The 15,985-nt window shown below is 39.6% G+C and overlaps 1 protein-coding gene and 1 non-coding gene across 2 annotated transcripts in view; one reads left to right on the top strand and one right to left on the bottom strand.

Annotated features, from left to right (window-relative positions):
• Window positions 1-15,985, bottom strand: part of Ints8 (integrator complex subunit 8) — a 58,529-nt gene that overhangs the window by 12,499 nt on the left and 30,045 nt on the right. The window contains exons 15-21 of the mRNA XM_042672953.1: window positions 15,134-15,335; window positions 11,525-11,646; window positions 5,691-5,875; window positions 5,288-5,321; window positions 2,893-2,949; window positions 2,733-2,794; window positions 989-1,107 (exon numbers count right to left, since the gene is read on the bottom strand). Coding sequence (XP_042528887.1) covers window positions 989-1,107; window positions 2,733-2,794; window positions 2,893-2,949; window positions 5,288-5,321; window positions 5,691-5,875; window positions 11,525-11,646; window positions 15,134-15,335 — 781 coding nt within the window. The remainder of the gene's footprint in view (window positions 1-988; window positions 1,108-2,732; window positions 2,795-2,892; window positions 2,950-5,287; window positions 5,322-5,690; window positions 5,876-11,524; window positions 11,647-15,133; window positions 15,336-15,985) is intronic.
• Window positions 2,195-2,300, top strand: LOC122102493. The gene has a single exon (XR_006146506.1). It is a non-coding gene; the product is annotated as a U6 spliceosomal RNA (small nuclear RNA).

Below are 15,985 nucleotides of genomic sequence, written 5' to 3' on the forward strand. Positions count from 1 at the left end.
CGGACCAAAAAAAAAAAAGCTGGGGGCTGGGAAGGTGGTTCAGTGGTAGAGTGCTTGCCTTGCATGCCTGAGGCCCTGGGTTCGATTCCTCAGCACCACAAAAGAAAAAAAAAAGCTGGAAGTGGCGCAGTGGCTCAAGTGCCCAGGCCCAGAGTTCAGGCCCCACGACCGGACCCCCCCCCCCCAAAAAAAAAAAAAGCTGGAAGTAGCACTGTGGCTCAAGTGGTCAAATGCTAGCCTTAGTGCAAAGAGGCTCAGGGACAGTACCCAGGTCCTGAGTTCAAGACCCAGGACCAATAGAAAAAAAGAAAAAAGAACTAATCAATACTTACAAAAAAATAGTCAATATAAAAAATAAGTTGTCAATATAAAATTAAAAGCATCTAAAGCAAAGGATCTATACTTAAAAATGCCTAACTATGTTGGGTACCAGTGACACACCTATAACACTACCTATTCAAAAAGAAAAATTGGAAGATCATGGTTCAAGACAAGCCTAGACAGAAAGTTCAGAAGATCTCTTTCTCAACTGATAGCTGGACATAGTAGCATAAACCTGTCATCGTAGCTACAAGAGAAGCTAAGATTGGGCAGATCAAGGTTCCAGATAAAGCCTGGGGCAGAAAAATCCCTGCAACTATCTCAAGAGAATAAAGCAAAAATGGTTGTTCTACAATCCCAGCCAAGCTTTAAAAAAGGCTTAAAAAAAGGTAGATTACAATGCAGTTAATATGCCAGGGAGGAAGAGAGACCTATTAAAACATAATCAGTGCTTACAGGGGATGAAGAAATAGCTCTGTGGCACAGTATCTGCCTACTACCAAGTGAAAGGCCCATTATTGCTCACACACACACAAAAGAAACAATTCAGTTTTATTCACTCTTTACCAAGAAAAAAAATCAGTAATTCTTAAAAACAAGTGAGTAATATATTGACTTTTCTTTTTAAGAGCTTTTAACAAAATATGACGATCAATATCTCACTTACCAAAATAAATGTCTGCTTGAATAATTAACCAGGAATGGTTGTTTGGATTTATACTAAGTGCATATCGAACTAGCTCCTTCACCGTGATTGCTACAGCTTCAAAGTCTACAGACTGGAGGCTAAAGGGAAGATATTCAATATTAATTTTTACTTTAAAAGCTAACTTCACATCTATAGGTGTATATATATATATATAAAAAAACTCCGGGGGCTGGGAAGGTGGCTCAGTGGTAGAGCACATGCCTTGCATGCATGAGGCCCTGGGTTCGATTCCTCAGCACCACATAAGCAAAAAGAAAAAAGCCGGAAGTGGTGCTATGGCTCAAGTGGTAGAGTGCTAGCCTTGAGCTGAAGAGCTGAGGGACAGCGCCCAGGCCCAGAGTTCAGGCCCCATGACCGGACCCAAAAAAAAAAAAAAAAACTCCATATGTCAGTGGGCATAAATATAATAAAAGTCTTTACTATTAGCATAACTTACAATCAATAAAAGAGAGACCCACCATTTCCTCAAATACTTTTTAAGTAATGTTACCTAAAACCCATCAAACACTAACAATATTACTGTGTGACCTTAAAATCTACCTAAAGTTTCTTCCAAAGATAAATAACCCTTGGATTAGATGTTCAGTACCCCAAACATAGTCAGGGGTTAGATGTGGCGAATATATTACTTAGTGTTTATCACAGCAACAGAGTCAAGAAAAGGGCAAGGAGCAGAGCCAGCTGCTCTGAGCCTGAGCAACATAGAACTCTGAAGGCAGGGAACCAGAATATAGAACTATAGGATAAAAACTGTAGAACTGGGTCTGGGAAGGTGGCTCAGTGGTAGAGCGCTTGCCTTGCATGCATGAGGCCCTGGGTTCCATTCCTCAGCACCACATAGGCAGAAAAAGCTGAAGTGGTACTGTGGCTTGAGTGGTAAAGCACTAGCCTCGAGCTGAAGAGCTGAGGGACAGTGCCCAGACCCAGAGTTGACTGGCAAAATAAATAAATAAATAAATAAAAGGGGATGTTTTACCTGTAATTCTTTTTTGTTGTTTTCAGAGTTTTGCTGTGTACCCTAGACAGGCCTTAAACTTGCCCAGCTGAACCTGAAGCTGCAATCTTCCTGATCACAGCCCCCCAAGAGCCAGGATTACGTGCCTGCACCACCTACCACGCCTGGCTTATTTTTAGGAAGACAATTAAAATAACAGAGAAACAGAGTTGTTAAGCTTCAGGAGCACATGTACTAAAATTGGAATGATACAGAAGATTAGCATGACCCCTGTGCAAGGATGATATGCAAATTCGTGAAGCGTTTCATATTTTTTATACAACTTCGGGGAAAACTGGGGGAGATGGGGGGAGGAGTGGGAGAAAAAGGGAAGGGATAACAAGTTTTCAAGAAATGTACTTTTTTTTTTTTTGGGTCAGTCATGGGGCTTGAACTTTGGGCCTGGGCATTGTCCCTCTGCAATTTAGGTCAAGGCGAGAGCTCTACCATATGAGCCACAGGGCCACTTCTGGTTTTCTGGTGGTTTATTGGAGATAAGAGTCTCACAGACTTAACTTGACTAAGCTGGCTTTGAACCACGATCCTCAGATCTCAGCCTCATGAGTACCTAGCTAGGATTACAGGCATGAGCCACTAGAGCCCAGCTTGTACTTATTACATTACTTATGTAACTGTAACCTCCTCTGTACATCACTTTGAGGATAAAAAAATGAAATTTAAAAAAAAAAAAGCCATACAATTACTTACTTGGGAATGGAAGATGGCCAAATAGAAATGTGTTCAGCTGTGATATCATTCACAATGTCTTCCTTTAAAAAAGAAAAAGAAAAAAGGCTATTTTTCAACTGTGAGATTTACAAAGAAAGTTTTTTCAAACATTTCATAAATGAGATTATAAAATACTGACCCGGACATTGTGAAGTTTCACAAAGAGTGACAAAATAATAGTCAAAACCAATGGTTCCTATGAGAAAGAAAACAGACTGCTTTAGTGTGTATGGGCATTACATGACTCAAATAATAGCATGCTGCCAAAGAAGCACAAAGACCAGAGTTCAAACCTCATACGACTTCACCAAATAGATACACACATATATATGTATATATATATAATTTATTATTTACTTACATATTTTTTTATCCTGACAATGTCAAAGACACCATGTATTTTCTTAAAAGAAAAAAACCCACAGAGCGCCAGTGGCTCACACCTATAATCCTAGCTACTCAGGAGGCTGAGATGTGAGGATCACGGCTCAAAGCCAGCCTAGAAAAGGAAAGTCTGTGAGACTCTTATCTCTAATTAACCACTAGAAAATGGGAAGTGGCCCTGTGTCTCAAGCAGTAGAGCACTTACCTTGAGCTGAAGAGCTCAGAACAGTTCCCAGGCCCAGAGTTCAAGCCCCACAACCGACAACAAAAAACAAACAAAAACACCCTTCTGAAACCTTAGTATCTTTTTTGGTTTAAATTAAGTCAGGTAACAATGGCTTACACCTATAATTCTAGTTACTTAAGGCATGAGATCTGAAGATCAAGGTTCAAAGCCAGCACAAACAGGAAAGTCCATGAGACAATTATTCCAATTAACTGACCATAAAACACAAAAGCAGAGCTGTGGCTCAAGGGTAGATTGCTATCCTTGACCAAAAGAAAATTAAAAGCTCAGAGATAGCATCTAGGCCCTGAGATCAAATGCCAGAACTGGCACAAAATAATTATAAATACATTTTAATTTTAAACTTTAATTATAAATACGGCGTATATACATGCACATCGCAGGAAAGCTGGGAGGAGGGCACAGAATCAGAGGAAAGCAGGTGAAAGAATACAGCAGTGGGGCCTATCAGCTGCACTGGACATTGATGAAAGTGAACTAAGCAACTAAGTCAAGGGTGGTGATGGGAGGGAGGGATGAGAGAGAAAGAGGAACAACTGACACTGAACGAAAGGAAAGAAATGTACATATCACCTGATTTAGTACAAATAATACTATTGTTAAAGTTTGTAGAATTCATAAACTTTGTAGATTAAGAGAATATTATTGTGAAGATGAAAAGGAGTTTGTGATTTTAGCTAAGTATAATGATGCCACAGTACTGTGAAATTTATGTAATCACTTAATCTCAATAAAGAAATATTTGGAGAAAAAAAACTTAAAAAAAAAACCCCACAGCACACAATTTGCACTAAAATGACCATTTAGCTGTATACCTTATGGTACTACCTCCAGGCTCAACTCAGCGTAGCACCTTTTTTTGAAGAAAAAGGCAGTGCTAGGCATCAAAGGTAGGGCAGCATGGCTAGTAAATACTCCACTAGCTACCGCCCCACCCCACCCCCAGCCCCAGCCATCCTCATAAGATTTTTATCACTTTAAACTAGTATTTCTAGCTACCTCCAAAAGAGGTCATCTTTTCTTCCTTAAGATTTAAAGGATGAAACCTAGGCTATGACCATTGTATTAAAATGACATTAATCCTATCATTCAGAAAATAGAGATAGATTTTACACATTCAGTATTCTGGAGACATCTTTACAATTTCAAAAATACCTGTTATGCTACCAGACCCTAGTGGCTCACGTCTGTAATCCTAGATACTCAAGAGGCTAAGATCAGAGGATCATGGTTCAAAGCCAGCCCAGGTAGGAAGGTCTGTAAGACCCTTATCTCCAATTAACCACTAGAAAAAGTGGAGTTGTGGCTCAATGTGGTAGAGCATTAGCCCTGAGTGAAAGAGCTCAGAGACAGTGCCCAGACCTTGAGTTCAAGCCCCATGAGCAACAAAAAAAGTATTGTTCTATTGATTAAAACATGATGATAAATGTAAAATAAAAATTTGCATTTATATTTTTTCATTTTCTGTAAGGTAAATTATATGTATGCCTATCAAAGGGTGATATGTGTGTGGGCAAGCAGTACTAAAATTTCAACTCAGGGACTAGGCAGGAGCTTTACCAGGTGAGTCATGTCTCCAGTTGTTATTGCTTTGTTAATGGGGTCACATCTTTATGCCTGGGACAGATGGACCATAATTCTCCTATTTATACTTCCTGCATAGCTAGGGTGACAAGCACTTACCACCATGTCTAGCATTTATCAGTTGAGATCAATCTCAAAAACTTCACCTAGGCTAGTCTTGATCCTTCCAATTCTGTCTCTGAAATAGCTAGAATTACAGGTGTGGGTCACTTTGCCTCAAATAACAAGTCACTTAAGAATCTAACTAGCCCTTGAAATACTCAATATTTTAAAGTCATTCTACAAAATGCAGAATAGTATTTAGACCAATAAGACTTACCCGTAATTTTTTGATAAAAGAAAGCAGTTCACTCCTACAAAAATAAAATTTTATATATATTCAAAATCACATATTGAAAAGAGAATAATAAAAATTATAGAGGAAGATTTACTAACTCTAGTTTGCACATATGAATTAGTTATTATGACTGTTATAATAAACCAGGGAAACATTTCCTCCGTTTTAATCATATGAGAATTCCTCATACTATCCAACCATTCTGATTTCATGTTGATTATTGATAGAAGAAATTTCCGAAAGTGTCCATGAAGGATCACTGTAGAAGTCTTAGAATTATATATCTTTCATGATATACAGAATAACTGTAGATGTTCTTAAAACAGTTACAAGTGCATTATGAAAGCTCAAAAACTGTGATTGATAAAAATAAATCAATACATACCGATACATTATGCCTAACGTAGATTCTCTCTGCTTTATTAAACTAACTCTGCCATCATTTCCTCTTTTGTGCTGATTAGACACACTACAGATTTGAACAACAACTTCCCAAAGATCTTTAGCTGTCCGTCTACTTTCTTTAGGGCCTGGAAGTTCTTTGCATGTGGCTGCCAAAAGGTGTCCAAGCTACAATACAAAAATCAAAAAACACACAAAAAGTAATTTATTAATTTATATGATACTCCTATTCTTACAGCACACTGGAGACAGGTAACTTGCTAAACAAAAGAAGCTGTTTGTTATGTATTCAATACAAGCTCCACCCCAGCGTGGAGCTTGAACTCTGGGCCTGGGCGCTGTCCCTCAGCTCTTCAGCTCAAGGCTAGCGCTCTACCACTGGAGCCACAGCACCACTTTCAGCTTTTTCTGTTTATGTGGTGCTGAGGAATTGAACCCAAGGCCTCATGCATGCAAAGCCAGCACTCTACCACTGAGCCATCTTCCCAGACCCAAGCCCTGAAGAATTTTAAGGGTCATTGCCTACTGACAGATCTGAATCTGCTCGAGGAAAAGTGTACTTCAGTTCTGTCAAATAAACATTATTGCTTGTGAATACTTATAATTAAAAAAAAAATAATAAGAATGTAGCTAGGTGTGGTACTGCATGCCTGTAATTACAGCACTTGGGAAGTTGAGACCAGATCATGATAAATTGGAGACCATCCTGGACTACCCAGGAAGACCCTGTCTAAGAACACCAAATAACATGTACAAAAGTATATACATACACATGCACACACACATGCATACATGCGTGCACGCACAAGCACGCGAGTGCGCGCACGCGCGCGCACACACACACACACACACACACAAAAGTAAAAATGTCAAGTTGAAAACTGGTAGATCTGTTCAAAGCAAGCCTGGGAAGAAAAGTCCACAATCTCTATCTCCAAACTAATCAGCAAAAAGCAGGGTTGGCAAAGCATCAGCTGTAAGCAAGCAAGCCATGAGATCCTGAGTTCAAACCCTAGCAGCACTAACCACCTCCCCCAACCAAAGCGGGGGAAAAATATTGAAGTTATACCTCCAACAGTAGAGCTCCTACTTGGCAAGTACAAAATAACTTTTTTAAAAAGTTATTTGGTATAAACAGTATAATCTCACTTTTAAAAAATAATGTGTAAGCTAGGTACCAGTGGCTCACATCTGTAATCCTAGCTACTCAGGAGGCTGAGATCTGAGGATTACGGTTTAAAGCTAGCCTGGGCAGCAAAGTCTGGGAGAGTCATCTCCAATGAACCATCAGAAAACCATAAATGGAGCTGTGGCTCAAGGGGTAGAGCACTTGCTTTGAGCTGAAAAGCTCAGGGACAGTGCCCAGGCCCAGAGTTCAAGCCCCACAACTGACCGAAAAGTGTAAGCTGGGTACCATTGGCTTACACCTATAATTCTAACTACTCAGGAGGCTTTAATCTGCCCAGGCAGGAAAGGCTATGAGATCCTTATCCCTAATAAACCACTCCCCCCAAAAAAACATAAAGTCAAAATAAAGTCAAAAGTTGTGGCTTAAGTAACAGAGTGTTCATCTTGATTTAAAAAAAAAAAAGCTGAGCACCAGTGGCTCACGCCTGTAAGCCTAGCTACTCAGGTGGTTGAGATCTGAGGATCATGGTTCAAATCCAGCCCAGGCAAGAAAATCCGTGAGACTCATCTCCAATTAACCACCAGAAAACTGGAAGTGGCGCTGTGGCTCAAGTGGTAGAGCACTAGCCTTGAGCTGAAGAGCTGAGGGACAGTGCCCAGGCCCAGAGTTCAAGCCCCAGAATGGCAGCAATTAAAAAAAAAAAAAAAAAAAAAGAAGTGGCACTGCGGCTCAAGTGGTAGAGCGCTCACCTTGAGCTCTTGAAGAGTGCAGGGACAGCGACCAAGCCCAGAGTTCAAGCCCCACGACCGACCAAAAAAAAAAAAATCATCAACAACAACAACAAAAGTAGCAAAAGACATAGAACACAATGTAAACTGGGATGAATCAAACAATGTGTAGATACATACACACAGCCTTCAGTCATGTTTGAAATAAAGAGAGCTAGGAAACTGAAGTTGACAGAACAAGGAAACAAGATTCACAGCAACTTTCTGCTGCAAGGAATCAAACTGAGGGCCTCTACCACTAACCTGAACGCTCAGCAATTTTTTCTTTAAGGAAAATAAATCGGAGCAAGTGAAGATAAAGGTAACAAGTAAAGATGGAGCTATTAAGCATTAAAAAAATGGAGAAATACAGATACATTTTATAAATATGAAATAAGCATACATATATATACACATACATACAGACATATTCTAGAAAGTGATGTACTCACTTAGAAAGAAAAGAAACCTTCTAAGAAATCACACAGACAAGCAAACATGGGGGAAAACATCCCAGCTAAAGGAACATGAAAAAGAGCACATGTGAACCCTAAAGAGTAAGGGAATATCATCGGAGCTCTGTGATGCTGCAGCAGAGCTGGCATGACCCAGTGCGGGGAGAGACCGTTAAACATACCTTGGACGTCAAACTAAAAACATGGATTGTCAATCTATTCTACCAATACTATCATACTCATCACTCTCACTCCTCACTTTCCTTCAGTTTTGAACTTTGAATTCAGCACCTCAACTCACTCTGCCTGCTTGCTCATGGCTGGCATACTACTTGAGCTACACCTCCAGCCCAACCTTTCACTGGTCATTTTAGTGATTGAGTTTCAAGAATTAATTTGCCTAGGCTGGCTTTAAAATCATGACCTTTCTGCCTCAGCACAGGCATGTACCACTATGCCTGGTCCAGTTATATGCATGTTTTCTTATTTATTGAAATACAGGTATATAGTCACAAAAAGGAAAGGGAAAGCATGTGTTCAGAATACTCTTGAAGGGGCTGGGAAGGTGGCTCAGTGGTAGAGCGCTTGCCTTGCATGCCTGAGGCCCTGGGTTCGATTCCTCAGCACCACATAAGCAAAAAAAAAAGAAAAAAGCTGGAAGTGGTGCTGTGGTTCAAGTGGTAGAATGCTAGCCTTGAGCTGAAGAGCTGAGGGACAGCGCCCAGGCCCAGAGTTCAGAGTTCAGGCCCCACGACCAGACACCAAAACAAAACAGAATACTCTTGAAATAATATAAAACTATTTAGTCTGCCCTTTGGATCAGAATGTAAAGTTTGGTAGCATAATAGAAAGTTCACAACACTTACAGGTATTTGGATTATGAAAGTGCAGTTAAGAGCCAGGCACCCATAGCTCATGCTATAATGCTAGCTACGTTTTTCTTCTGGACTTTCCCAAAATAATGTTTAAATAAGTTCCATTCCATATTAAATTCAAAGTTTGCTCCAAACTACATTATTTACTCTTTCTTCCTTTTTAGTTCTGCTGCTCCATCATCATCGTTTGTTATTGTTGATGTTGTTGTAGTACCCAGGCCCTCAGAGCAAGTTCTCTACCACTGGAGCTACTACTTTCAAAGTACAAACTTTGGAGTCAATTACAGAAGGCGGCACACAAAGCTCAAGCCATTATGTGATTGGATGTCTCAGGGACTATCCTTCAACAGGGTCACCACACATCCCTCCTCTTTTTAGGACAGATCAGGGACTGCAACAAGCAGTGAGATAACCTAGTCCAAAGTTGGGCAACCTAGAACAGTTTCCACTGTGTTCTTACACATCACAAGGCCTCCAGTGTATAGTACACAAACATGTTCCTATCTGTCCTGGTACAAAGCTCTGCAAAATTAACTGCTAGGAGAAACAAATAGAGGAGCTCCTCTACTGTGTCAATACTGAATGGCACACTACAATTCTGAGTGTAAATGACAACAACCTTAGAACAAAATAAGTTCACTACTGCCTAAGAAGAGATTTGTTGGGCATAAATACTCTAGATGTTAGTACTTTATATTCCAAAAAGTTTGCTAGAGAAAATACCTGTGTTTACTCCTGTAATATCTGGATGCTATGGCGCATACCTGTCATGCCAGGTATGCGATCAGAAGGATCAGGATTCCAGGCCAGCCCAGGCAAAAAGTCTGCAAGGCCTTACCTTAACAAATAAAAAGCTTGGCAGTGTAGCAAATGCTGATCATCTCAGCTACAGCAGAAAATATAAACAGGACAACTGAGGTCAAGGCTACCATGGGTAAAAAAGCAAGATCCTCAAAGATAAGCAGTATACAAAGGCTGGAGGAGTGACTACCAAACATAAATCCCTGAGTTCAAACCCCTGTACAGAGAGAGACACACAGACAGACAGGAAAGGGAGATTAAAAGTTGAATATTGTATAACAAATTTTATGAACTGTAAATAAAAAAAAAATCAATAATTCTTTATAAAGGGTTAAGAGCAAATGAGCTGAGTTTTTAAAAGGACACACATGATATATGGAAAAAGAAACTAACACACACACACACACACACACACACACACACACACACACACACACACACACACACACACACACACACACACACACACACACACACACACACACACACACACACACACACACACACACAGTTTTTTGTGTGTGTTTTTGGTTGGTTGTGGGGCTTAAACTCTAGGCCTGGACGCTGTCCCTGAGCTCTTCAGCTCAAGGCTAGCACTCTACCATGTGAGCCACAGTGCCACTTCCGGCCTTTTCTGTTTATGTGGATTGAGGAATCAAGCCCAGGGCCTCATGCATGCAAGGCAAGCACTCTACTGCTGAGCCACTTTCCTAGTCCCAACAATACAATTTTAATTACAAGCGTTCCCAAGATTTTTAAAAAATCAACAACTGCCAGGCACTTGTTGCTCATACCTATAAATCCTAGCTCAGGAGGTTGAGAGCTCAGGATCACAGCTCAAAGCCAGCCCAGGTAGGAAAGTCTGTAAGACTCTTTACCTCCAATTAACCAGCAAAAAGCCTGAAGTCAAACTGTGGCTCAGAACAAAAAAAGAAGAAAAAAATAAAAATACAACAATCATAGATCTTTACTTTTGATGTTTTCTCTTTCCTTTCTTTCCTGCTTTGTGTGTGTGTGTGCCAGTACTGGGGCTTGAACTCAGGGTCTTGCGCTCTAGCCACATTGCTTTTTCACTCAAGACTTGAGCCACATCTTCACTTCCAGCTTTTTGCTGGTTAACTGAAGATTAAGTCTCATAGACTTATCTATCTGGGCTGGCTTTGAACCTCAACCCTATGATCTCAGTCTCCTAAGAATGAGGATTACAGGTATGAGCTACCAGCATCTGGCAGTTTTGATGTTTTGTGTACTCAGAAGTATTCTAGGTTGCAGAAAACAGGTGATAGAAACTATAGAAACTATATAGATTTACCAACTCACCAAATGAATTTTCACGAAGTGACATAATTACATATTACTTCATTAACAAACATGTTATCAATTCCAACATACCAAGCTTAGAGAGGTAAATACATTCTAAAAGAAGAGTAAAGTCTTCCAATGAAAAATGAACTGGTTTTCATCAGTTCGAGAGTTTGATTTTAGCATTCAACATTAGTTAACCTCTTGCTACCTGATGAGTATACCGATATGTTAATACTTCATGATTTATATGACATTGGAAAACAGTACTAATAAACCTAAGTTAAATGCCTCTATCATCAAAAACTTGTTTTTATTAAATGCTGGAGATCAGTTAGGAAACTGCTCTAACATTAATATCCTCAGCTAAAAACTACGCTGACAAGCACTTGCTGGATCTTATCTTACTTCATAGCAGACCAACAATTACAAAGTAATATAATAATAGTACAATAATACCACTCTAATAATCACTTTATTCAGATTACCTTTACATATGGGTTACTCTGAAGCAAAAATGCAGGAACTTGCAGTGTGAGATACTCATTTTCTCTCCAGTTTAACATAAAAGCAACACACTCCTCAGCTACAACTTGACGAAGAGGAATATCTAAATTAAAAGGAAACAGCTGGAATTACCATCATAACATTAAGAATAAAATGAACATCTACTCAGGTTTCATTTTAGTAAAAAAAGAAATCTACAGCTAAAAATCAGAATATGACTATTTTATTTATTTCCCTAAAAATTTTAACATTTCCTAATGATAGATAGCTATAACCTCCACTATTTTCTTTTTTCTTTTTCTTTTTTTTTTGGTTGTTGGCTTGAACTACTAGGCCTGGGCGCTGTCCCTCAGCTCTTCAGCTTAAGGCAAGTGCTCTACCACTTGAGCCACAGGACCACTTCCAGTTTTCTGAGTGGTTTATTGGCGATCAGAGTCTCACGGCCTTTTCTGCCCTGGCTGGCTTTGAACCGTGATCCTCAGATCTCAGCCTCCTGGGTAGCCTAGGATTACAGGCCACCAACACCCAGCAGCCTCCACTATTTTCATTAAAATTATTAATGTTCTAATGTGGAAGTCTAAGGGTTCAGAAATGTCTTTATATTTGAAATGAGCTAACAATAATCAAACAAAATGGTATGTTATAAACTTGCAGCACATTCACAACAACAACAAAAAAGGTAACTACATAAAATTGCAAAAAAAAAATCTGTTAATATTTTATCCTTTCTAATAGTGTTCTAGTTCAAACATATCACTTGTAAGTCTTTTACTCATTTAAAAAATTTACTATAAATAAAATATAAAAAATAAAAATAAAACAATTTACTATAAGAGAATTAAATTTTAAAGTTTTTCCTGCTCGTCTAAAATATTATTTCCTTTGAAATAAATAGACCTTCTATACTGTGAATTCTTACAGGTCAAAATATATAGGAAAAAGAAACCAGAGAATGCATTGTGGTAAGACTACCCAGAGCTTGACCTATACCATTTTCCTACAATACTTGTAACTCAGTCTTTCAGTATTTATTGGACAATATTTTTAAAAAGGATTAGTGACAGTAAAACAAAATAAAGTACATATTTGTACTTGTGCATGTTACTGTGTTCTACACAATACATCAAAGGAATACTCTGACTCCAAGGTGCTGCTTACTTCCCCACAGGAGACTAGGCTCTCCCCAGTAGGGATGCTTAAAGTAGAATCTAGGAGTAGGGTTCAGATATAGCCTGAGAGGCAGTAATTTCAAGATAATTTCACCTGAAACATTAGCAATGGCTATTAATTCCAAGTAAGGCCCAATTCAAATTGTAGTACAGCCAAAAAAGTTAAAATTAAAAAGTGCATTAAGGTAGAGTAGTCCTAATATTCAATTTACCTGAAAATGACAAATCTAACAAGGACATGTATCTGAATAGAAAACTATCTCACTTAGATACAAAGGTATTCAGAGTTGAGGGATAGCTGGATGCCAGTAGTTGATGGCTGTAATCCTAGCAACCTGGGAGGCAGAGACCTGGATAATCATTGTTCAAATTCAGCTGGGGAAGACTAAAGACTTCATCTCCAATGAGTCAACAAAATGCCAGACTGGAGGCTCAAGTACCAGTCATGAACAAAAGAACTGGAGCAAGAGCATGAAGCCTGGAGTTTAAAACCTGGTATGGGAAAAAAAAAAAATTAGGAGTCTCTCCTAATTCATCTATTGCAACTAAAGGGTTCAATTCTGAGCCAGGTGCTGGTGGCTCACATCTGTAACCCTAGCTACTCAGGAGACTGAGATCTGAGGATCATTGTTCAAGAAAGTCTGTGAGACTCTTAATCTCCAATTAATCACCAGAAACCCAGAAATGGAGCTGTGGCTCAAAGTGGTAGAGCACTAGTGGCTCAAAGTGGTAGAGCACTAGCCTTAAGATAAGTAGCTCAGGGACAGCATCCAGGCCCTGAGTTCAAGCACAACCACCAGACGGAAGCAAAAAAGGGGGGATTCAATCTGTTGTCTGTCTGTTAAGATCACTCCATAGTCATGGTAACAAAGCTAAATCAACACCCAGAGAATTCTTATCTTTCTATGTTCTATAGAGAGCAAAGCATACGTCTATCAAACTTGTGCAAATTTACCCATGCACCAGGAATAGGAAACCTTTTTTTTTTCTTTCCTTCTTGGCAATACTAGAGTTTGAACTAAGAGCTTACACTTAACACAATGTAACTGGTACTCTACACTTGAGCCATGCTTCTAGCTTCTCAGAAGCTGTCTTCTGTCTTAAAAAAAAGATACTTTCCTCTCATCCATCTTGACACTAAGACTAATGTATTAAAACACAGAAGTATTCTACCTATAGCGCTAAAATAGCAATTTAGGATTTTATGTTTTTGTTGGAAACTAGACTATAGTAACTAAGTCCTAACAATCAGTCAGCAATGTTACTGTTTGGGCTATTTATAAAACCTTTCTCTACAACTCAATGCTATATACAAATATATATACACTATATACAAATATTCGTATACACACACACGTGTGTGCATATATAAATATATACACATATATATGTCTTAATTCTTATATATTCCAAACCTATGAAACTAAAAAATATCAAAAAATATTCATATATGATTTAGATGACAGTTTATAAGATACAGATATTTTCTCTTTTTGGTAGTACTGAGTTTTAAACTTAAAGCCTCATAAATGGTAAGCAGGACCTCTACCACATAAGCTAGTCTGACAAGCCTTTCTGCTGACTTTTCATTCAAACCCAAGGCGCTCTACCACTTGAGCTACAGCGCCACTTCCGGTTTTCTAGTGGTTTATTGGAGATGAGAGGCTCATGGACTTTCCTGCCTGGGCTGGCTTTGAACCAGAATCCTCAGATCTCAGCCTCCTGAGTAGCTAGGATTACAGGCGTGACGCCCAGCATAGTCCTGGGTCTTAAACTCAGAGCCTGGGCACTGTTCATGATCTCCTTTTGCTCAAGGCTAGCGCTCTACCACTTGAGCCACAGTGCCACTTCAGCTTTTTCTGTTGACGTGGTACTGAGGAATGGAACCCAGGGCTTCACTCACACTAGGTAAACACTACCATTAAGCCACTTGGCTTTTTCACTCAAGGATGACCCTCTACCACTTGTACCACAGCGCTATTTCCACTTTTTTTTCTGGTTATTGGAGGTAAGTATGTCTTTTAGATTTATCTTTCTCAATTAGCTCTGAACAGTTATCCTCAGATTTCAGTCGCCTGAGTAGCAAAGATCACAGGCATGACCTGCTGGCTCCATTTTATCAATGATTTACCAAAAAATAAATAATAAATAAATAAAGTAAAACTTTTTTTTTTTTGGTCCGGTCGTGAGGCCTGAACTCTGGGCCTGGGCGCTGTCCCTCAGCTCTTCAGCTCAAGGCTAGTGCTCTACCACTTGAGACACAGCGCCACTTCCGGCTTTTTTTTTTGCTTAGGTGGTGCTGAGGGCCTCAGGCATGCAAGGCAAGTGCTCTAACCACTGAGCCACCTTCCTAGCCCCTGTTGTTATCTTTCTCCCCACCATCACTTGAATTTCTGCATGTAAGTTGTGAAACAGTTTTACCTGGAAGCCTCATTTCCACATATCCTCGTACTCTACTAACGAGATCAGAAGGAGGTCTCTCTCCTGACTGTCCTGTTCCAGCTTCATGTGTATGAATATCCAAAAGCAACATCTCATTCAGCATAACCTGACGAAGTTTTGGTGAGAACTCTGTTACCAACTCCAAACAAGCAGCAAACAGTTGTTTAGCATGGGAAAAGTCCTAAGCAAGAAATAACAGAACAGTGTGCATTAACTTTCCTTTGGAATCAAAGTATGTGTTTTCCCAAGTAGAGAGCAAAGAGATTAAATACTTACCACTCCTTACCTCAGAGAATAAGGTTAGATTGTCTTTTTTTTGGGTCCGGTCATGGGGCCTGAACTCTGGGCTTGGGTGCTGTCCCTCAGCTCTTCAGCTCAAGGCTAGTGCTCTACCACTTGAGCCACAGCGCCACTTCCGGCTTTTTTCTTTTTGCTTATGTGGTACTGAGGAGTTGAACCCAGGGCTTCAGCCATGCAAGGCAAACACTCTACCACTGAGCCACCTTCCCAGCCCTAGATTGTCTTTTTATTGCTTAGTCCTAAGAGGACTTAGTACTTTTGTAAGAAAGAAAAAAAAAATACAGCCAGGACCCCAGAGCTTACCCCTGTAATCCTAGCTACTCAGGAAGCTCAGACCTGAGGATCATGGTTAAAAGCCAGCCTGAGCAAGAAAATTTATGAGACTCTTATGTCTGTCTAATAAACTACAAAAAAAGCTAGAAGTGGACCTGTGATTCAAGTAGTAGAGTGCGAACCTTAAGCAAAAGAAGCTCAGGAACAGTGCCAAGGCTTTGAATTCAAGCCCTAGGACCACCACAAAAATTAATAAGA

The sequence above is a fragment of the Dipodomys spectabilis genome, unplaced genomic scaffold, assembly GCF_019054845.1.
Source record: "Dipodomys spectabilis isolate Male_0828 unplaced genomic scaffold, ASM1905484v1 ptg000783l, whole genome shotgun sequence".
NCBI classification, from domain to species: domain Eukaryota; kingdom Metazoa; phylum Chordata; class Mammalia; order Rodentia; family Heteromyidae; genus Dipodomys; species Dipodomys spectabilis.